Raw genomic sequence first — 24,106 nt, forward strand, 5'->3', positions numbered from 1 at the left:
CGCGGTCGGCCTTAAACTTTGACTTTGCCCCAGTCAAGGTGTGACCAGATGACCAGATTGGCGCTTTTTGTTTCTAGGTGCTAGAAAACAATAATTCTTTAAAAATTCATAACTCTGGTTCCCCTTATCCGATTGTATTCGTTTTTGTGTCATTTCAAAGATAAAAATATAATCTATTTTTATAAATTGGTTGTGGATTTTTAAACTGTTTCCTGTGTTTTATTTAATTACTGTTTTGTGCTATTTGAGTGCTTTACACTCTGGCCCTCATTCTGACCTTGGCGGTCGGCGGAGAGGCGGCGGTCGGACCGCGAACAGACCGGCGGTAAAAAAAATGGCATTCTGACCGCGGCGGTCACCGCGGCGATCGACCGCCACTTCCCCACTCCGACAGCCACGGCGGTCATGACCGACGGGCTGGAGTCTGCGCACTCCGGTCCGGCGGTCGACCCAAGACCGCCAACGGTATCATGACCCTGCTTACCGCCGCGGTTTCTGGCGGTCGGGAACCGCCATGCGAACCATGGCGGTAGGCACTATCGGGGCCAGGGAATTCCTTCCCTGGCACTGATAGGGGTCTCCCCCACCCCCCACTGCCCCCCGAGTCCTCCCCCCACACCCTCCACCCCCCTGCCACCCCCCAGAGGTGGTACGAACCCCCTCCCCACCCCCACCCCGACATGCACATACACGCACCCCGACATGCACACACCCCCAACATGCACATATACACACCCCCTACACACACACATACACAACGGGGACACATACCCGCACACATACATGCCGACATGCGCACCCGCCGAACTACACACATTGCCCATAGGCACAGCAGCACTCCCCGCCCGCATGCACGCACTCACACACCCCCTCTACACACTCACATGCACACCCCCATGCACGCAAACATCACACAACACCCCCCACCCCCTCCCCTCACGGACGATCAACTTACCTTGTGCGTTGGTCCTCCGGGAGGCGACAGGAGCCATGGGGAGGTGACCGCCAACAGAAGACCGCCAACAGAAGACCGCCACACAGAAATGTGGGTCGTAATTCTGTGGGCGGTGTTCTGCTGGCGTGGCGGTGGAGGTTGACCAGTCTCCACTTTCCCGCCGACCGCCAGTGTGGCTGCTGGCGGTTTTCCGGCGGAACGCTCCCAGCGGTCAGAATGCGCACAGCGGCATACCGCCGCGGTCGGCGGTCTTCACCGCGGCGGTAACTCGGCGGTCTTGCGAAAAGACCGCCAAGGTCAGAATGACCCCCTCTGTCTCCTAAATTAAGCCTTGTTCCTCGTTGCCAAGCTACCAAGGGTTGAGCTGGGTTTAATTTACTGAGACCTAACTGGACCTAAGTGGAGGTTAGTGGCCTATTGCTAAGTGTAGGTACTTACCTGCCCTTACCACTTTCCCATTTTCCAACAAGAGGTAAAATGGTAAAAATCTGATGAATATTTTTTCAGTTATGCACTTGTAAATGATCACATTAAGGGCATGAAAGAACCATCACATTCAGAAACACCTTCACTTCTATTGGGTTCTTATGGTACTGTTTAAAGGAACATCGGGGTTTGAAGTAGTGTTCCTTGAGTCATTGAGAAAATATGTGTATGGTAGTTGTCAAGTGTGGTAAGATTCAAACCAATCAAAGGCTCCTGAGCTGTCATGCAGGACGGATATTAAGACCACATGAGTCTCACTACTCACAGTGCTATTGTCTGGAAGAAATGTGGCTTCACAGTGAGTCAGGCTGCAAGCTTTGATAGTTGCAGGCATTGTACTTGGTCAACTCGGCAACCCTCCGAACAATGTAGAGACTACGAGTCAGTGTAATGCCCTGAGCCCTCCGAAGTACTCCACTCGAGTACCGCTGCAGGCAGCCCTCCAAACTGTCACCAGTGCATTTGGTTGCCTAGCAGTGCTCTGGCAAAGGCAGACAGTGATGGTATGCCATTTTGGGTTTTCAACAGTATGCCACTACAGCTTGACTAGGAACCAAAACGTGTAGTTGAGAGCCTGGTAGCAGGTCAGGAGCAGATCAGGAGCAGCACTGGACTCTATTCCACAGGTTCTGCATGGATGTTGATTAACAGACTCTGCTCTTAGGGTATATTGTGCTGATCTTTTAAAGCCTAGGCTGTTGGACACAGATAGCAGTCCCGTAGAATGATGGAAACAATTAAGTCTTTGATGTTTCTCATCATATGTGTCGATCGGATGGCCGCGAGAGCTCCCGTCATGCTCTGCGGCTGAAGGCTGTGAGGCAGTAGGAGGGAGAGCGCGCCAAGGCAGGAAGCGCTGCGGCTTGCTGGAGGAATGCGGAAGCCGCCCTGGAGCTGTAATTGAAGCCGGGTTAGGTTGCTAGGGAAGCCGAGTCAGGCATTCCTAGCCGGATTAACGCCGACATTCATGTCAGAATGCGGAAGCCGCCAGGGAGCAGAAAGTGAAGCTGGGCAAGGTTGCACGGACGCCGAGCCAGGCGTTCCTCACTGCATCCACGCAGAGGCCTCCCCAAGTGTCTTCCTTGTCGAATTCCAGGCTGCTGGAGGCACAGACGTGTAGCTCCCTATTGAGGGAGTCCTGGCCAGTCTAGAGAAAGAAATCTACAAGAAACCTGCATCGGAGGCTCGGAGCAGAGGTGGCTTTTCCAGGACTTTTTTTCTCAGGGGAGAGGTAACGGGCCAAGAATTTTTTTTAAGGGGCGGTGAAGTAGAGAGTCATAAATCCGTGTATCCTTGATTCAAGATTTTCTTTTTTTTTCTCCCTTTTTCTTTTTTTTTTTTTGTTAAGAAGAACATTGGTGGGTCTGTTTATAAAATTTCCCTGATTTGCCTTGCACTCAAGGCTCATTTCACTTGGTACGTAGGGTGTGGGGGGGGAACATAATTTTACTTATTTTTTTATTTTTCTCTCTCTTGCGGTATTCAGCGCTACCCAAAAGAGTATTTGGGGTTGAAAGGACTCGGAAAGGGACTGTATTAAGGCTGGCAAAGGACTTTTTTTGAAAGAGGTCTCTTTTTTTGGGAAGAGGAAAAATGAGGCGGTCTCCACATTTCGCAGGTCGCTCTGCTGCCAGAGTTCCCAGGGATACTCGTACTACCAAACAGAAGCGACCTTCGGATAATCACTTGCACAAAGCTCCGGACTCTGCCCCCCCTCCTTTAATCTCAGTTACGGATTCAGTCTCTAGTCTTGTTTCACCTCTCCCGCTCAGCCCTCCGCCTGTAGAAGCCAGTTCGTCCAGCTCCCCCCTTAGCTTGGATTGTCCGTCTGATGATTCAAGGGCCCCCCCATTGGATCTGGATCCTAGTCCGGGGTTATTTAAGGGTTCGCCATTACTGACTCTGCTGATCGCCGGCAGCAGCTCTGAGACTGCTTGCGATCCAACAGTGAACATTGGATCCGCTTCTACACCCCTTTTTCTTTTATTTGGAAGTGGGAGGAATTGTAAGGAAGATCATCCGGTATCAAGTATCAGCCATACTCCACCTCCGCAGCTGGTTGACTCAGCTTCACTCGCAGCACAAGAATTGATCAACAGAGACGGGGCAAACGCAGTAACTGAAGCTTCTACCCACATTTTCTCCTGTATTGCTTCTTCTGTTGATTCAGCCGGGCCTAAGGTGCTAAATGAAGCCTCTGCATAGGGTGTGATAGTTATGGCAGATGCCGGTGTTCCTGCGGACAACTTACTTCTGCAGATTTTAAGTGAGTTGAAAGCATTAAAAGTATCCCAGGACGATGCAAATCAGAGAACAGAATCTCAATTGAACCTGATTTGTAGTAACATCCAGCAACTTAACTCACGAGTTACAGTTATCGAACAACAAGTCTCTGTTCTTGAGGATACTCGGGTGACGGTAGAACCTTCTCTGTCAATGTGCCCAGCTGACCTGCTAGATCTACAAATCCATCTGGACGATGCTGAAAATCGATCACGTAGATCAAAATTTTCGATTTACGGGAGTCCCTGAAGGGCACGAAAACGGTCAGACAGTCACAGAGTTGGTAACAGATCTTATTAAAAGTCATGTTCTAACAGGGTCTGAGGATAAGTATCCGGATCTAACAATCATGAGGGCCCATCGGGTCCCAGCAGTCAAACCGTCAAACTCTAAATATCCTCGAACTATTCTAGTGAATTTTGGTGACTTTCGTATCAAGGAACAGATTTTCCAGAAAGCAATCAGAATCAAAACTTTTCAGATTCCCGGGGACTATGCATTCAAGATTTTCTCAGATATGTCAGTGGTGGCAGCGCATCGAAGGAGAGAGCTAAAAGACATGATTCCAGCTATCCAAAGAGCAGGGGCGCAGGCAGGCCTCGTGCAACAATCAAAATTTAAAGTGTTCTTTCAGGGTCATTCAAATTTCATTCATACGGTTGATGATGCTAAAACTTTGTTGCATGCAATTCAAAACTCCGAACAGTTGGCACGAGAAAGGGGGGGGCGGGGGAAGAACGTAATAAAGACTACAAGGTGATATATTGAATAATAGAAATAGAATAATAGAAATGACAGTATCATAGTAAAGGCCCGCCCCCCCCCCTTTTTTTTTCTTTTTCTCGCCGCAGCGTATGGACAGACTATTCTAATTTTCTCTCTCTAGCCTCTGGCCTAGGGTGCTATGACAAGGCACCTTGTTAGGGAAGAAGTGGGACAAAGGGTGGGGGAGGGATGTGGCCCCGGGTCGTCCAGGCAGGAGGGCTCCAGATGTGGGCCACTGAAGGGGGGGGGGAGGCATGGATATTAGGAGCAGTTTTTGTCAATGCAAAGGATTGTCACGATTGATTAGGGTATTCTTCTCCAGACTTAGGGAGGCTACAGGCACACTAGCTCAAAATTTAATTAAATGACACAATCACATATGCCATTAAGATTTCTATCCTGGAATATTAATGGATTAAATAATCATAAGAAAAAGTCCGCTATCGAAAAGAGAGTAATTGATCTTAATCCCTCAGTTATATTTCTTCAAGAAACCCATATTCCATTTCATAAAGTTTCGGGTTTTCAAATGTTTAAAAAAATCGCTGATTTTAAAGTACTTGCGGCAGCCTCAGCGGCTCATAGAGGGGTGGCAGTTTTTTTTAGCTAAAACCCTGAATTCACAACCACTGGACTTTCTCTCCGACCCTGAAGGGCGTTGGTGCTGGGTTCAGTGTACAGTTGCAATGGAGAGATTCATTTTTGTTAGTTTCTATGCCCCTCTGACGGATGATCCGGCCCCGTATATAGACTTGTTTCACTCCCTTTTGCAGCTGACAGGGAAAATTATTATCTCTGAAACATTGTGCTGTCGATCTTAATCGGTCCAGCATTCTGGTCTTTCAGACCATGGCCTCTTTCTGCTGGAAATGTTACTCCACTCTACAGTTCAACTACCTCAGATTAGAAGGTGGATTTTTAATCTCCGCCTTTTATCGGAAGAAGGGTGGATACAAAATTCACAGGTGGAAATAAGGGATTTTTTTCAACGCAATCAGGGGTCTTCAACCCCAGCAATAGTCAGGGATGCATTTAAGGCCTACTTCAGGGGCTGGGTAATCGTTAAAGACGTAGCTGATAAACGGGCTCTGAAACAACAAACTGCTGTATTGGAAGACTTAGTTCATGAGTTTTTAGTCACCTATTTGAATGCCCCTTCGGATACTAACAGGAAGGCTTTCGAAACTGCCAAGAAAGCGTTGGCGGGATTTTTTTTTTTTAAAGTTGATAGAGAATATGGGTCGGTATAAACAGAAAAGTTATGAAGAAAGCAATTTTACTGGAAAATTCTTGGCATGGCAAGCTAGAGATCGTATCGCTGGCAATGTTATACACGCTTTAAGATGCCCGATTACTGGTGTTAGGCGCACTGACCCCCGAGAACTTGACCAAATTATGCTGGAGCATTATAAATAAATCTATAGCGACGCTTCAGTTCTAGATTCCAGGACCATTGAGATGTTCCTGACGGGCCTTAATATTCCTTCTCTTTCAGATGAGGATCGCATGGAATTGTCTCAACCATTTACAAAGCCGGAACTTCTAGACGTAGTTAAAGATCTCCCCACAGGGAAAACCTGTGGTCCGGATGGCTTTCCGGCTGAGTTCTATAAGACTTTCATAAATGCATTGGCTGAGGAGTTCTTAGCCCTTTTAAATGGTTTATTACAGGGCGAGGAAATCCCCAGAACTTGGCACACAGGGAATGTGGTTAGCTTTCCTAAGAAAAATAAAGATAGGGAGGATCCAAATGCTTACCGTCCAATATCATTGTTAAACACAGACTATAAAATAATGACAAAACTATTGGCTAATAGGCTCAATGGGGTAATTAATAAATTGGTGCATCTCGATCCGGCTTTGTGGCTGGTCGACAACTGGCTACAAACACGCACTATTTAGCAGAGGCTTTTGATTATTTCACGACTAGTAAAATCCCTGCTATTATTCTTTTGCTGGACGCAGAGAAAGCCTTTGATTTGGTTGTTTGGGACACGCTTTATTTAATTTTATCTAGTTATAAGGTGCCCACTCAAGTTATTTCTTTAATTCAAAGGCTGTACTCAAACGCTGAGGCTAATATTATTATAAACTCAAAGTCTGTTGGACAGCTTCAAATACAACGAGGGACTAGACAAGGGTACCCGTTATCCCCTATTTTATTTGCCCTCTTTATTGAATCACTTGCCATTAAAATTAGACAGAATAGTCAGATTCAGGCACCATTGAAATTAATGGGAAAGATTAAACTTTATGCAGATGATATTATTTTGTTTTTGGACATAAAACACTCTTCTCAGGAAGCTGCCTTTAATTTATTTAAAGAATTTCAGCAAATCGGTGGCTATAAGATTAATAGGACCAAGACTGACATCATTCCTTGTGGCACTACTCCTAATTGTCTTCTTCCTGAATTAAGAGAATGCGTAAATCCCAACCCAAAAAGATACTTGGGGGTTTATTTTTCGGCCAATATAAGTGATCCCTATGAGTTGAATTTCGCTCCTTTACTTCAGAAAACTCAGGCTTTACTGACTCGTTGGAGGCCTCGCCCTGTCTCTATACTAGGCCACATTGCATTAATTAAAATGTCAATTTTACCACTTTTTAATTTTTTGTTTGCGGCTATTCTGTTTGTTTTAACGCAACCCTTTTTTTAAAAATTGGAATCTCTATTTCACTCCTTTATCTGGCAGAACCGAAAGGCTTGAGCCGCTTTGAGTATACTGTACGCCGATAAGGAGAAGGGGGGACTGGCCTTACCCAATTTCAAAGATTATTACTATGCATTTTTTGCACACTATTATGCTAGCTTTAAATTAGAATATTCTGTTGGCTCCAAGTTTTTTACAGATTTTCGGATGCTAATATGCAGAGAGCATAATATTCGGAACCCAGCTCTTTTGACCAAATCGCCTAAAAAAGTTCATTATAAAATTTCTCAAGAGAAGAGTGGTTTTTTTTACAAACTTTTCAATCCCTTCCGTACATTTTGGCACTCCACTCTCACAGATTTCTTTAGGTTCAGGGACTCAGCTTAACGAAGTCATGGTGAAAAGGTGGGAGCGTGCTGGATTTAGTAAAATTGGAGATTTTCGTGTTGAGGGTAACTGGGAAGCCCCATGGAAAATCATGATCACAGTCAACAATGATCTTTTGCTGGTCCGATCCTACAATATTTTGCTGCAGGTTTTTAAAGACTTAGATATTAATTCTATCATTAATACCCAATCATTGGTATCAGAATTAGTTACACCTTTGTGGATAGGGAATGCAGGGGCATGGAGAAGGCTCTTGGCAGAAAGGATTAAAGTGGATCTGGGGATAAGAGCTCAGAAGAAATGGGTTAGTCAGGAGGGCATGGTGGTCTCAAGTGATTACTGGGAGACTATTAACCGCCTAAATTTCTCTGTGCTACGAGGGGCCAATTGGCATCGAATGATATTTTTTTGTAAATGGTTGCTGTATCGAACCCTGCAAACCCTATCTCGTATGGGGATCGGCAACCCAAATATGTGTTTTCAGTGCAAGGAAATAGGGGCGCAGGCTGGATACATACGATTGCGACATGCAGATGTATACAGAGATACAGGGAAGGGGTTTTTGCAATGTTAACATCCATTGTGTTTGTACCCATATCTCCGAGTATTCGCCTGTTGAGCTTGGGCTATGATCCTGAGGCAAGACTCTCCTCTCGATTGGAGAAGCTCGTATTTATAGCCACTGTGGTGGCTAGGTCACTGTTGCTGAGAAACTGTTGGTCTGAATTATCTCCTACTAGTCAAGTATGGTATAATAGGATGCTTCAAGTTAGACTTCAGGAGATGAGATATGCTAGGAGAATAGGTAATGTTAAAAAGTTCTCCCTAATCTGGGAAAATTATTTCATAGACAAGCTTGGTTGATCCTTTTTTTTTTCTTTTGTTTTACTTTCTGAAAGTGACAATGTATCTTGTTGTGTACTGATTATAAATAATAAGAAATAAAAAAAAAGTATTTGATGTTTCTGAGAATTCAGGAACAGGGGGCAAGACAGAAAGCCCTTGGAGACACTCAGGGTTCTTTAGCAGGGCAGAAGTCGGCAGGCAGCAGGGAGCTCAGCAAAGCAGGGAAGCGGTTCCTCAGAACAGCCAAGCACAGATTGGTAATCCTGCAGCACAGCAGCCTTTACTCCAACAGAGTTCTTCCAGGTCCAGTAGTGTACTACTTTTATGGGGTCAGAGACCCAGTACTTATACCCAAAAAGACTTTGATGTGGGGGTGACCTCAAAGGAGCTCTCTGAAGTGCACAAGGATTGCGTTCAACCCGCCCCTGCCTACCAGGCTATCTCTGAGGGGTAATCAGTCCTTTGTGTGGTGTCAGGGCACTTTGAAGTGTAAGTGTGGACCCCTCCCATCCTCCCTGCCCAGTAAGACCCATCAGTATGCAGATGAATGCAGATGCAGATGAGTGTCCTCTTTGTGGCTGCGTGGAGAGAATGCACAAATGTAGCTGTCACCCAGGCCAGCCTAGATATGTATTGGAAACAGGCTTTAAGGCACATAGAGCAGTAATACCAGAGAAATGCCCACGTTCTATACATGACATTTCTGAAATAGTAATTTTTAATCTGACTTTACCAGTAAAGACAATTTATCATTACCATTCCAAGGATATGAAACATGGAGTGTCTACCCCTTTCTAATCAGAAATTAAAAATTAAAAAGATATTAAGAAATTCCCAATGCTACTCAATGAGAGGAGCAGGCCTAACTGTAGTGAAAAACAAAGTAGGCTGTTTGTCACTACCAGGACATGTAAAACATAAAGGTACATGCCCTGCCTTTTACTTACATAGCACCTTGCCCTTGGAGTTACTGAGGGCCTACCTTAGGGGTAGGAGTTTAATGCTTGGCAAGAGATTTTAAATGCCAAGGTGAAGTGGCAGTGGAACTGCACACACAGACTTTGCAGTGGCAGGCCTTAGACATGTTTACAGGGCTACTTACACGGGTGGCACAATTAGGACTGCAGACCAACTAGTAGCATTTAATTTACAGGCATTTGGTATATGGAATACCACTTTACAACGGACTTAAAAGTAACTTAAATATGCCAGTTGTGTATACACCAACGTTACCATGTCTTGGGGAGAAGCACATGCACTTTAGCCCTAATTAGCGTGGTAGAGTGCTCAGAGTCCTGTGGTCAACAAAAAGAAACATCAAAAACAGGAGGTGAGAGACAGAAAGTTTGGAGTAAGACCACCCTAACTATGCCAGGTCTAACAGTTATGTGTTATATGTTGTGTTGATAAAGTATGGTATATTGTATAGTATTTTCTTATTTAAAGTTATTTTATGTTATTTTATCTTATGTCGTATGTTATGTCTCATCTCATTTCATCATGTACTCTGTTTTGAAACGTTGCACATAATGCAGAAAGGAAGTAATATTATTAAGTTATCTCAAAATATTGAATACCTTACAACAACATATACAAGACGAAGTGCTACACATCTACGCAGAAGAAAGACAGTTCATGCACTTTCTAAAAATTAAGATCTTTGAAGACTGCCTTGGAGCTGGAGACCTACTTGAGTATAGTGCCTAATCTCGTTGCCATTTCTGGAAGGGTTTTCAGATCCATACTCAAAATCAACTTTCTCACTGTCAAAAGATGTGATCACGTCCTTCCAGTCCGCAAGAAATGAGGACATAAAAAGGTTTTCCCCACATCTGAAATCTAAAAAAAAAAATGCAAATACATTAAAATTAGGGTACTTCAGAAAATCTATCAGGGACAGCAAAAAAAAAACATAAAATTCTTGCATGACATTTCAGAGTCAATTTTTTCCTGTCATAATCTACACTTTTTTTCACAGCTGAAAAATATAGGGCCTCATTTACACTGCCCATGCCGCAGGGCAGCCCTGTGCCACTGGGAAAGGTCAGAAATGGGCTGTATCTACAAGATATGGCCCATTTCTGTCCTCTCTCCCTGCGCTGGCACACAAACTGCTGCCTAGTGCCATTTCAAGCCATTGCAAGCACCCTTGCACCATGGTGCAAGGGAGCCTGTGTTGTGAGGATGATTGTTTTTTGCACATGAAGGGACACCTTCCTGCATAAAAGCAATCACAAGAGGTGTTAAATATATTTCCCCCGCTGCATCACTCTTGTGCCACCCCTGAAGTGACGTAGGAATCTTATGCATTCCCAGACTTGAAAATCTGGGAATGTGTTATGCCATTAATTGTGTTTGACCAATGACTTTGTGTTTCACCACTGCACATATTAGTTGTTCAATGTTCATCAGGAGCACATTACATTCTGTATTCAGTTTAGCTGCCTATTGGCTTTAACGTGGCATTAGATATTCAGTTTAGCTGCCTATTGGCTTTAACATGGCATTAGACATTACATTTTATATTCAGTTTAACTGCCTATTGGCTTTAACGTGGAGTTCTACATTGCAGTTGAGACATTGCAGATGAGCTGTGTTTTTCCACATGGTAGACGAAGCTGTGTTTTTCAAATTGAATTCACACGAACTCTAACGTGATAAGAGAGCATATATGTGGTGTTTTCCTATCTGCTCAGCCTTGGGAAGAGGAGAGGCTTAGGAGATCTGGCCAATCTCCAATGGCTTGTTTTATTTTCCAGGTCTGAGAGGAAGGGACCAGGTTTTTTTTACAGCGGCCCTGGGCAGCAGCAAGGGGAGATTCTCCAGGACTTTAGTCAGGAGTGGACGTCAGCTGCCTGGCCTCCCCGTTGGGTGGAAAATTTCCTTCCCGCAGTTGAACAGGAGTCATCAACTTGCAGGCATGAGAAGGAGGATGAGCAGTGATAGGCCCTACGGTGATGAATTTTTGACTTTTATTCTTTGCTTTTACGGTATGCTATAATATAATCACATGTATTTGTTGTGTACATTGCAATTGAGAAGTGCTTTGATATATTTTGCTTTCATTGCTGCGACTACTTTTAAACGTGTGCTTCCAACCTAATAATCTCGTCTTTCAGGAACCTCGTGGTGAAGTAGTAATAAATGTCTTCTTTAAACTAAGAAGTGCATTCCAGAGAAGTTTTGTCAGCTTGGTAATAAGATAAGGAAAGCAAAACATTTTGGCGTTAGTCGACAGTCTGGGAGTCGAGTTAGAGATTGGAGGTGCACGATTTAAAAGTGTCATTGTTTTTGTTGTTTAGAGAATTAAAGAAGTATGGCAGACAATGTTTGAAAATGCATGTGAAGTTAAACTGCCTTATGGTGCTGTGAGAAACATGTTTTCTTGTTTACTTTGTGAGTCTTGGGATGAATGCGTTGATAAAGCAAAAGTGTTTTCAAATGTAGAAAATGTGCCTTTTGAAAGAAATGATGTCCCTTTTGATCTTGACAGAAGGGTTTGGATACTTTTGTCTGCTTACAGAAAAATGCAGGAGAGATGTAGGCAATTAGAACATGAAAATAAGAATTTACGTGACCAAATTAGCCAGAACAAATTATTGCAAGATAATGCTGAAATCTATAAACTATTGTAGGAGAATCTGGCTTTTCCCATTCCAGTAATGAGAAGGTTAAAAAAGGTGGGGGCCAGTGTGAGCCTCTTGAACAGAGCGTATATCTCTGTGTGCAGAGCAGCCCAAAGTTGTTGACAGTTGAAGTGCATTCCTTAAAAGATTACACTGAGCACAAAGTTGAGAATGTTATTTTCAGACCGCTTTTGCAAAGTAAAATTAATTCAGACAAGGCAGAAGTACTGTCGCAAAATGTGCAGTTTCTGGGAATTCAGTGGAATCCAGAAAATAGACAGATGTTGTCACAGGTAAAAAAAAAAGATTTTAGAGTTTCTTACTATTTGCACTAAGCAAGAGACACAGAGTTTCACAAAATTGTTTGATTTTTGGAAACAGTATACCCCTCATCTGAGTAAAATCTTAACACTTTGGTACAAAGTAACTGGGAAAAAAACATGAGTTTAAATGGAGTGAAAAGCAGCTGCGTGCTTTTGATTTGGCAAATTAAATAATTCAACAGACTTTAGATTTGTGCGCAGTGCAAGAGGGAAACACTGATTTAGATGTAAATCAGGGACCATGTACCAACTTAAATATGTGGCAGAGACAGGGGGGAACAAGAGTGCCCCTGGAACTTTGGATTAGAAAACTATCTGACTTTGTGGAGCGCTGTACTCCTTTTGAAAAACAGTTTTTGACTTGTTATTGGGCTCTAGTGAATACTGGGCAAATAACATTAAATGATAATGTAATTCTAAATCCTGAACTACCAATCATGCAGTGGGTGATGAGTTCAAGTAAATATCACAATATAGGACATGCACAAGAGACTGGTATACTACACTGGATCTGGTACATACAAGACACGCTCGAGTCACTGCAGCCCTACATGAACAGGTGTCACAAGCCCCTTTACAGGATGAGGAGAGGGCGCAGGGAATACCACAGGTAAAAGAGTCACCAGTGAAACTGAGTGCACCATTTGAATTTGTGTCCCCTGAGGATAAAAAGCGTGTTTGTTTGACTAATGATTCATTGAAATGCATGAGTACTAAAAGACAGTGGAAAGCAGTATTATACAATCCAGTTACTGAAAAGTTGTTGTCTACCACAGGAGAAGGAAAAAGTAACCAATATGCAGAGTTGTACAATGTGTGTCAGACTTTAAAGCAAGAGCTGCTTGAGATGTGTCATTTTTACACTGATTCTTGGTTCACTGCCAATGGATTAGCCGTTTGGTTTTTCGCATGGCTTGTACATAACTGGTTCAATTCCCTTGCAGATGTTAAAGCCAAAATTTCAGAGACAGAAGTGTCAACCCAGAATTCTGACTTGGTGGGGATGGTTAAGTGGGTGCACCAGAAATGTGGACATCTGGGAGGAAAAGCCACTTACAGGTAGGCAGAGATTAGAGAGATGCATATTCCCCTAGATTTGATACAAATTGTGATTTTGCAATGTCCTATGTGTCAGCACACACAACAGCAATCTGTCCCACAAACAGTCAAAGATCAGTTGGGGAGAGGAAAGTTACCAGGCCAGATATGACAATTTGATCAAGTTTTAGGGGGAGTGATTGCTGCAGATTACCAAGGTGAAATCAAAATTATGCTGATAACTAGAAAATAATCTGATTTATTCATACAGATAGGAGACAGAATTGCCCAACTTGTCACAAGTGCAGTGAATAGAGGTTTGGTAAAGAAGGAGTCTGACCCAGCCCTTCTGACAGTGCAAGGAAAGGGAAGCTGTGGTGAAGCAGATAAAAACCTCAGTGCTAAAGTGTGGGTGGAATCCCCAGGTGACCCGCTAGAACCTGAAGAAATCATAACAAAGGGCCCCAATAACGTCCTGCTGATTATAAAACAAGGAAAGGAAGAAGAAGGGACATTTCAGATGACAAATGTTATTTGCAAGAAAAGTCATACTTTTTTCCTTTGCAGATCCTACCACGACTCGCCACTGACCACGAGTGTGCTGTGTGGTCTCCCTTCGGGTGTTTGCGTGTGGGTTCGGGGAGGGACGAACCCCCAACCTGAACCTGATTGATCAAAGTACAAACCCCATGGATCCATTATGCGCAACTGGCTCCTTCAGTTCAAGTTCTACATGGGATCAATATAAAGTTTGTCAACTTGTTTGATTACATTCTTCCACTGGAACTAAGCAACCTTGCCAATTAACTGTCTGTGCTTTTTCGTGTGGAACTCTGACTTTCACTTACATTCCAGCAAACCTTTCAGGTGGACCGTGTACCTTTACATGAGTAAAACTCATGCTACATTAACTTGCTGTTTTAGAGCCACTATTATCCGAATCAGAGTATATAAGTTTCTGTCTTTTCATTGTAGATGTATCTGATTTGAAAGGTTATGAGATCAATATGTTAATCCACTTCCATTGCTTTACAGTGATTGTTTTTATCATTCAAATCTGATTTGCTTATAATGGTTTTTTTTGTTATTGTTTTTAGTTTTTGTTTGAAATAAGAGGTATGTAAACAAAAGTCTTTGTTCATAGGGTGTAGATGTTATGCCATTAATTGTGTTTGACCAATGACTTTGTGTTTCACCACCGCTCATATTAGTTGTTCAATGTTCATCAGGAGCACATTACATTCTGTATTCAGTTTAGCTGCCTATTGGCTTTAACGTGGCATTAGATATTTAGGTTACCTGCCTATTGGCTTTAACATGGCATTAGACATTACATTCTGTATTCAGTTTAGCTGCCTATTGGCTTTAACATGGCATTAGACGTTACATTTTATATTCAGTTTAGCTGCCTACTAGCTTTAGTGCGGAGTTCGACATTGCAGTTGAGATATTGCAGATGAGCTGTGTTTTTCCACATGGTAGACCAAGCTGTGTTTTTCAAGTTGAATTCACACGAACTCTAACGTGATAAGAGAGCATATATTTGGTGTTTTCCTTTCTGCTCAGCCTTGGGAAGAGGAGAGGCTTAGGAGATCTGGCCAATCTCCAATGGCTTGTTTTATTTCCCAGGTCTGAGAGGAAGGGGACAGGTTTTTTTTTTACAGTGGCCCTGGGCAGCAGCAAGGGGAGATTCTCCAGGACTTCAGTCAGGAGCAGACGTCAGCTGCCTGGTCTCCCGTTTGGGTGGAAAATCTCCTTCTCGCAGTTGAACAGGAGTCATCAACTTGCAGGCATGAGAAGGATGACGAGCAGTGATAGGCCCTACGGTGATTAAATTTTGACTTTTATTCTTTGCTTTGAAGTTATGCTATAATACAATCACATGTATTTGCTGTGTACATTGCAACTGAGAAGTGCTTTGATATATTTTGCTTTCATTGCTGCGACTACTTTTAAACGTGTGCTTCCAACCTACTAATCTCGTCTTTCAGGAACCTCGTGGTGAAGTAATAATAAATATCTTCTTTAAACTAATAAGTGCATTCCAGAGAAGTTTTGTCAGCTCGGTCATAAAATAAGGAAAGCAAAACAGAATGCGTCAGATTCCTTTCGGTTTCATGGGTGTTGTGTGGGATCACCCCAAGCAACACCAATGGAACGCCCCTTTCACACAGTGTTATGCATGAAAGGGGTCCATATTTATAAGGCGATGAAAAGCCACGAAAGGTGACTTTGCGTGGCCTTGTGAATATAGGATTACACACAGAGCCACCAGGGCATTAAAAAATGATGCTCTGGTGGTGCAGTGTGCTGCTAGGTCCTTGTAAATGAGGCCCATAAAATCTATATTTCGGACAATGGGGCAAATGATCATATTTAAAAATAAAAACAGAAAACACAGCAGGACTACGCTCTGTAAGTAGTAACTGCTATTATCGTACAATTTAGAAGTATTCAAATTTTTGACTTCTGGAAAAAGAAATGCGCATTTGACCCAGTTTGAAGGATATGAAATATCATCAGTAAATGCTTAAATTGAAGAGCCATTTTGCCAGCATATGGCTTCTTCTTCAGATTCTTTCAAATTACACAGTGATCAAGATTTACTAAGGTTCTGAACCATCCAAAGTGACACATTGGTCTTTATTTTTCATAGCAATGGTGCCCTGCTCTTAGTGCAGAAAAGCACTATGTCCTGCTTTGCATCATTTTGTGTCAAGGGGATACTGGTGCATTACTTGAGAGGAACAGTGCAAACACCCAATAGATTTTTGAATAATAACCGATCTACTAAAATATTCAGATTAGGCAGTGCATCACAGCTATGGGCTTCTTGAAGCAGACATTATCAAGGAGAAATCAGTTCATTTTCTAAAACAAATCCAGTCATTAGATGTGTGCCACAGCTCAAGGAAACATCCAATGAAGGGCATCCTTCCAAAATGTAATGCTATGCTTTGAGTAAACACACATCCTATACTAGAAAGTGCACGCTTTCCTCTGCACCATGGTGAAAACTGTGTGTCATGCAATGCAGCCTGTTTGTGCACCAATGCAGGGGATCATACCAGCCATTATTAGTAGATGTGGGTCTGTGTAGTGTTATCCTCTTTACTCAAAATAGAACAGATTGTGCTTCCCCTAGATGGGAGTAACATCCCCTGTATGCACTGCTCCAAAAAGGGTCACTCTTGATTCCCCTGTTCAAGTATCCTTTTATTCAAAATGTAATCAATGTTCACCAAGTAAATTCAAAACAAGAGTTTTCATTGATTCTCTTTTCAACATATAACCATCCTTTTTTAATATGTGTAACACTGTGTCATCACATCACATAGTTAGATCATCCCGAACAGTTACTTAATCCCAATGCACTTCGGGCCTAGTCCTTATTCAGGGGAAATGTTTCCAAATAATTAAAAACAAGTGGTGACAAGACAATTTCTTGGTTTTTGGAACACACCATAAGCAAACAATATTCAAATGTAAAAAAGACATACCAAGATGAAACAATAAAGAGATGCAAATGTGAAATAATACTATATACATGATCTCCATGAGCTACCTGTCAGTCAGCTACTGCACTGAACAAATCCAGTTACAATTTTCAAGAGTGAGTATTAGCCTCATGCCATATCTTATAGAACCCACTGTTAGGCATGCCAGTACAATCAACCTACTGTAAGAATATCATCTAGGACATTGAACAAAAGCTTATGGCACGCAAATAAACCTACCCTGTTATTCAGGGCTACAAATCACACAGTGAATCGGCTGTCACCATGAGTTTTCATGTTTTCCAGTGTGAGGATATGATGCACACCAAACAGTTGCGCTAAATACAAATAACTGCACTATCAGTAAAACGTGCATAATCACTTAACAGAATTATTTTGTGGTGTTTACCCCATGCTTGAAACCCAAGCTAATGAACCACTAAGAGTTCCAAACATGGTGAATCAAAAGTAATTCACTACAATCGTCTTATCTCGCTAAAATGTGCATTGGTGTAGGTGACTAAACTCCTATTGTTTATGATGGTCGCCATCTTTGCTGTTTTTGAAGGACCCTAGTGTGCGTTCAAAAGCATAGTAACAGGCACTCCTAGTGTTAATGGTGGTTGCCATCTTTACTATTATTGAAAGCCCCTAGTGTGTGTTCATAAGCATAGATAATGAGTCTGGAAATCGAAATGTCTACAATAACTCCATCTTGCGAACAGGCTCCATTTTGTACAAACAATACATATGAGGCAGAAATAGACACACCAGTAAAATATGTGCTGAAACCAGAGTTTCTGTACATGTGCTAGTCATTGGGTGGGGGCTGTAACTTTTGGTAAAAAGAACACAAACAGGTTCAAGAAATAACCTACTGACCTTTGTGCTCAGCTGAGCATACATGGCCTGGAGGGAAGTTAGTGGTTAACCAAGGCATAAATAACAGACACTCTCAATACACACAGGAGGGTGTGACTTTGATGATCACCAGATGTGCTTGTGGTGAAGATTGGAATGTGGCTGGGAGCAAACCATTGGATTTCAAATATATATATGGTATGCACAGTCAGATATGCCTTGATACCTGCTAAATGTGTCTTTGCATGCCATATTTCAGCAGGGTTCCGGGCCATAAATAAAGTGATCCTAAAAAAACAAAATGGAAGACTGGCGTGGTTAATGATGGACAGAGGGAAATAAAAGTCCACATTTTGACACTGATACCCATATTTTCCCAATGTGCGCCATCATGAAGCGGTGTGAATTTCAACCAAAATTCTTAACTTACCCCTACCTTATACATTTTCAAGTCACTTACCCAGTGTATGGAATAGGGTTCCCATATGCCTCTAAGGCACAACAACCGCAATAATCCATGAGGACTAAGCTCATTAAAAAGCCTCATCATACATTCAGACCGAATTGCATCTCTTATGATACTCAAACCCAGATTTGTTACAGTGCATAAGGCCTCAAGGAACATACATTCATATGTACAACACATCAAATCATAAACAAGCCTTCTGGTATGCTAATCTTTTTATGTACAGATTTGAGCTTGACAACATTTTTAGAAACCAAGGAAAGCAATTCAATTTATTAACGTAATGGAGATACGTTGATGATATTTTCCTCTTATGGAAGGACTGGAAATTAGAACTAATAGCAGCCACTGACAATCTCAATACTAGTAGATTGCCAGTCGAAAGGTGCTGTTTTGGCTGCGGCTGTTACCTCTTCCCCTCATGACAGTCAGGGGACGGTTGTGCAAAGTATGGCCCCCGGATTACCAGCACTCCATGACCAAAATGTGGTCGGCCCCACCAAAGAAGTAGGAGAAGACAGGAAATAGCAACCTGCTTTTGGTGAAGGGCCGAATGGGGCGACTGAGGGGGGATAGCAGCCCACACAGAGGGAAGGGGGAACGAGGCCACAAACACAGTAAAGCAGGTACCTCCTTCAAAGAGATCCCCTTTGGCCACAGCTAGTAAATTTTGTGGTCAGCTTGGGCAAAACAGGAACATCTGAAATCTGGCTCTCCTCACAAGTTCTTACCCTGAAACCAAAGATAATTTTTTCTCATTGTCAGATGATGGTAAATGGTCAGCCAGGGGGTCAGAATCCCTTAATGGGTCCAATGCCAACGACAGCATTTCAGCAGACCAGATGGGTGCACAATCTTTTTCTATGGCTAGGAAGGTGGCAAAACGTGCAGGGGCACCGCCTATAGGTGCTAAGGATTTAAATGGGACTATTCCCCCACCGAGCAGCTGCTGGGCAGTACAACAAGGCCGGATGGACCTCCTGATACTCTTACTCTATGCTCTCCTATGTTGGAGACTATTTTCCAAAGCATCATGGCATGGATACCTGAGCAGACAGCAGTCGATCACAGGTAGCAATTCGCAAACTACAGGAAGTGGTCGGCAACGTAACCAAGCCCTGCAACACCATTGTTGAACGTGTCACTGATCTGGAGACAAGAACTGCTGCCCTCGAAGCAGAAGCTGCGGTGGCCATGGGCCAGCTCAAAGTTCAGAAATCTCAGTTACTTGACATACAGTTGAAGCTGGAAGACCAGGAAAATCGGCAAAGGTGTAACAACTTATGGGTGCTTGGGATCCCAGAAGAAAGAGAAGGTGCAGATGTGCGGTCTTATATGCTGGACCTGTTTCGCCAGGCATTCCCGGGTCTGTAAGGTTGGAACTAGGCCCAAAAAGTCCAAAGGGCCCAGAGTACCAATGGTACGGAAGCAGCAGGCCAGAGATGATGGGAAACCTAGGGCTATCCTGGTCTATATGGGGAATTTTCTTCTGAGGCAGGCAATGTTTGAAAAGGCCAGACCGGAGGTGATACGTATTGTGGAGAACAACACCTTTCTTGTAAGACCGGACTTTTGTCATATAACTGTTGAAAGATGCTGGCGGCTGAGACGGCTCATCAAGACCTTTCAATTGAAAGGTGTTCCGGCATTTTTACTGAACCTGGCTCAGCTGAAAGTGACATTGGGGAGCAAACCCATATCTTCACTTCCGAGATCCAAGCAAAATAATATCTTCAGGAAATACGTAGAAACATGTGATTAGGTCCTAGCAGGCCCATGGCTTATTGTCTTCAGGTACTTAAGGGTGGTGGTGAGTCCTACATTAGGGAGGCTTCCCTTTAACATTATTCTTTCCCTAGTTATTACTTCGGCAGGGTCTAGTCTCTGGTTCCATGGGTTCCTCTGGGTTTCCTTCTTCTGGGCCATCTTTTTCAGGTTTAAGGGTATGGGTCAGAGGCCGCGCCTTTATCACCTCAGACCAATGGTTTGTCTGATTGCTTCTCTTGGGTGGAAGGGTGGGAGGCTTGGAGGGTTCAGCAGGGTGTGGGGGGCAGAGACTGGAGGACAGGGGGAGGAAAGAGGGAGGGGGTGGGGAGGAAAGGTTTGGGGCTGGGCGAGGCATAGGGGCTGGAGGGGGGGCATAAAACAGAAAAAACCTGAAGGGGACGTAATGGAGTAATTGGTGCAGGGTGTAGGCATGTGGCTTGTATGGTAACCAGATTATAAGAAGTATGTATAAGGCTGAGGAAGGTGCATCAGATACCAAATGGGTAGATTAGTCATCTGCTCTGTTAATGTGGGGGGCTTAGACGACAAACTAAAACAGCAGAGGGTAGCAGCAATTTTGGGGTCCCTTGCTAGTGATGTAATATGCCAGTAGGAAACACACATTTCATGGGGCAAGAGATACTTGCTGTCTATTCAGGGGTACACTCTAGCGCTTGCATAACTCAGAGCAAACAATTCGGGCAATTTTCATTAAGAATTGCATGGGTCCGGTCAAACGGTTGAGGGTGGATAAATGGGATAGATGGGCAAATGGGGATGGGGTGGAGGTCTGCTCCATTTATGATTCTATTTTAGATTATCCCAAAGTGCTTGAGGTAGAGCTAGCAGGGTGGCTGACCCCATTGGTAATATGTGGGGACTTAAATATTCATTTGGGGGTGGGGAATCAGCACAAGGGTAAATAGAGTGGGAGAAATCCTGAGTATATTGTGCTTTGGATTCCCTCAAGGAGAGTCATGGGGTTATTGATGTTTGGGAGACAGGAAAAACCCCTGACCCTGGCTATATGAACTTTTCCTGCATAGGTAATTTGTCAGATCAGACTATTTTAGTTTGGTTCAGTTTAGTTTAATAGATTTATGAAGCGCAAGGCTACCCAAAGGCCTCCCAGGTCTGAAAGAGGATGAAGGCATCACAGTGAGAATTTATGCTGGGAAGAGTAGAGTCTTCAATGTACCTCAAAAAGAGAGTTTGGCATGTCCATTTGAGGTGATAGGGGGAGGGTATTCCATATATTCGCTGCTTTGAATGTGAAGGACCTACCTCCTTATCTTGTTTTTTTAACACGGCAGGTGTTAATTAGAGCAGCAGATGAGAATCTAAGTGTAGGGTGTGATCATGCGCTTGATAAAAGAAGGTCCCCTATCATGAAGAGCTTGGTGTACCATGCACAAAGCTTTAAAATGAATCCTTTGCTGGAAAGGAAGCCAATGGAGGGAGGCTAAGGCTGGTTTGGCCGATGCAGTTCTGGGGATGGCCATGAGTAGCCGGGCTGCCGAAATTCTGCAGTCTCCTTAATACACAGATGGGAGAACTCAGGAACAGCATGTTCCCAAAGTCTAGGCGGGATAATATGGGGGCTTGAATAATAAGTCTTTTGTCAAGAAAGGGGAGATATTTGAAAAATGTTCTAAGCATTCTTAGAAGATTGAAGCAAGAAGCCGTTTTCTTTTTTGCATGCTGTTCCATCGATAGACAGGAGTCCAGCCATACTCCTAGGCTTTTTATGGTTTCCTTCAGGGGAGGAAGCCTTTTCAATTCTTCCAGAATTGAGATAGGAGATTTAAGTAGGAAAAAACTGCCAACCAACATTACTTCAGTTTTTTCATCATTTAGCTTGAGCTTACTATCTGACATCCATTTAGCGATGTCTGTAAGGCAGGAGAATAGCTCTTCTTGATCATAGTTTACATTGGTGCTAAAAGAATGGACCAGCTGGGTATTGTCAGCATAAGATATCAGAGAGAGACCACAGAGTTCCACAATTTTAGCCAAGGGAGACATATAGAAGTTAAAAAGAGTGGGGCTTAGAGAGGAGCCCTGAGGACCCCACAGCTAAAGGAATGGATATCAGAAAAAAAGACCTATCCAAAACCTGAAACGACCTACCTTCTAAGAAGAAAGAAAGCCAGTTAAAAATAGTACCTTCGAATCCCACTTGAGTAATTCTTTGAAGAAGGATTTTATGATCGACTGTGTCAAATGCTCATCTCAAGTCTAATAAAATAATTGCTGCATAGCCACCAGTATCTAGTCGTTATCGAATTTCTTCTGTCACTGCCAAAAGGGAGGTTTCTGTACTATGTTGTATCTGAGTTGGATGTAGGAGTTTATGTTCCTCTAAGGAGCCATAAATTTGTTTGTTAACATGCTTTTCTTCTATTTTGGATGTTATAGGAAGAAGAGCAATAGGTCTGTAATTGCTTAATATAGATGCATCAAGCTTATATTTTTTTCAGTAGAAGTTTAGTAATAGCGTATTTCCAAATTTGGGGTGGACTACCAACTAAAAAAGAATTGTTGAAAATATTAGTGAAAATCTGCGCTATAACATCCAAACTTTGAACTAAAACGGCTGGAGGAGCAGGATCCAAAGGAGATCCTGATTTTATTCTTAACAAATAATTTCCAAGTAGATCTCCTGTCATCGGTTGGATGACTGAGAGAGAGGGTCTGGAGTGATGGTGTTCAGTCTGAGATAACTTTTTAGGCTCTTTAGATGAGTCATTAGAAAAGGTTGACTGGATCTCAGAAATTTTATTATGAAAACAGCAGGCTAAATTATTGCTGTGTTCTTTGGAAGCTTCTATAAGACTGGAGGCAACAGGTTACTGAGTCATTTCCTTAAATATAGAGAAGATCTCCTTAGGAGAATTAGATGATTGTTCTATTCTAGAAGCATAATAAGATGCCTGACAGATTTGATTTCCAGATGGTATAATCTGACTGATTTTCTGTATTCCAATTTGAAAACATCATTTTATGGTGTCTTTATGTCTGATCAGCAAGATAGCCGCCAGGAAACTGCCAAAGCTTCAACCCACGAAAGATAGTGGTGGGCTTATAGCAGCTCTGTTTTTTAACTCTTTAAAAACTCTACTTACTAAAGAGTCGGCAACAGAGCCTAAACAGAATTCTAACGCAAGATGGTTCAACACTGCATGCAGAGAAGCACAGCATAAGTTGCTGAGAGCCCTAAGAGGTGGCCAGATGGATTATATAAGGGAAGCTAGAAAAGACTACAAAAAGGAACAAGGTAGAGCCCGTAGGGAATGGGATGAATCAAGATGGGTCCTCCTCCTGGAATCCGCTAAAACAAACGACACCACGAAATTTTGGAAATTGGTAGCTGATGCCAGCAATGAACCACACCGTTCGCCTGGTGCCTCAATACTCCCTGCAGAATGGTCCGACCATTTTTCCCAATTATACCTGGGGACCACTGATGCTGCTTCCCGGGATCTGATCCATATCATGACCCCCGAGACCCCCAAAATTGAATTCACTTTGGCAGATACCAAGGCTGCGATTGCCTCAATGAAATGGGGAAAGGCCCCCGGCCTTGATAAAATACCAGGAGACCTTTACAAGACAAATCCAGATGTTTGGGCCCCATACCTAAACCTCATCTCAAATGAGATAGCTGCTGGAGCACCTGTTCCGAGCTCCTGGTTGGGAGCAGAGATAGTCCCCATTTTTAAGAAAGGCGACCCCTCTAACCCTGCCAACTATCGCCCAATCTCCTTACTCGACAACTTCCAAAAAATCTTTGCAAAGCAAATTTTGTCCTGTCTAGAAGACTGGATTTTAGAAACAAACGCCATCTCTGATCTACAAGCAGGGTTCAGACCAGCAGTCAGTACAATAGATCAGGTACTAAGATTTTTAACAATAAAATGGAAAACTGTAGAAATAGGAAGGGGTAACCTTTACGTAGTTTTTATTGATCTCAGAGCCGCGTTCGACCTGGTCCCCAGAAACCAGTTATGGCTGACGCTAGCCAATATGGGTGTCCCGCATGGCCTTCTGAAACTTATTATCCGCCTACATGAAAATACCTACGCCCAAATCAGGAACGGCAAGAAGGGTGATCTCACAGAACCAGTGGCTATTGAGAGGGGAGTTAGACAG

General features: G+C 43.1%; 1 protein-coding gene across 1 annotated transcript in view; it reads right to left on the reverse strand.

Moving 5' to 3' along the window:
- Positions 1-24,106, reverse strand: part of LOC138296724 (serotriflin-like) — a 150,215-nt gene that overhangs the window by 32,290 nt on the left and 93,819 nt on the right. The window contains exon 7 of the mRNA XM_069236125.1: positions 10,067-10,215. Coding sequence (XP_069092226.1) covers positions 10,067-10,215 — 149 coding nt within the window. The remainder of the gene's footprint in view (positions 1-10,066; positions 10,216-24,106) is intronic.

This window comes from Pleurodeles waltl, chromosome 5 (genome assembly GCF_031143425.1).
Source record: "Pleurodeles waltl isolate 20211129_DDA chromosome 5, aPleWal1.hap1.20221129, whole genome shotgun sequence".
NCBI lineage: Eukaryota > Metazoa > Chordata > Amphibia > Caudata > Salamandridae > Pleurodeles > Pleurodeles waltl.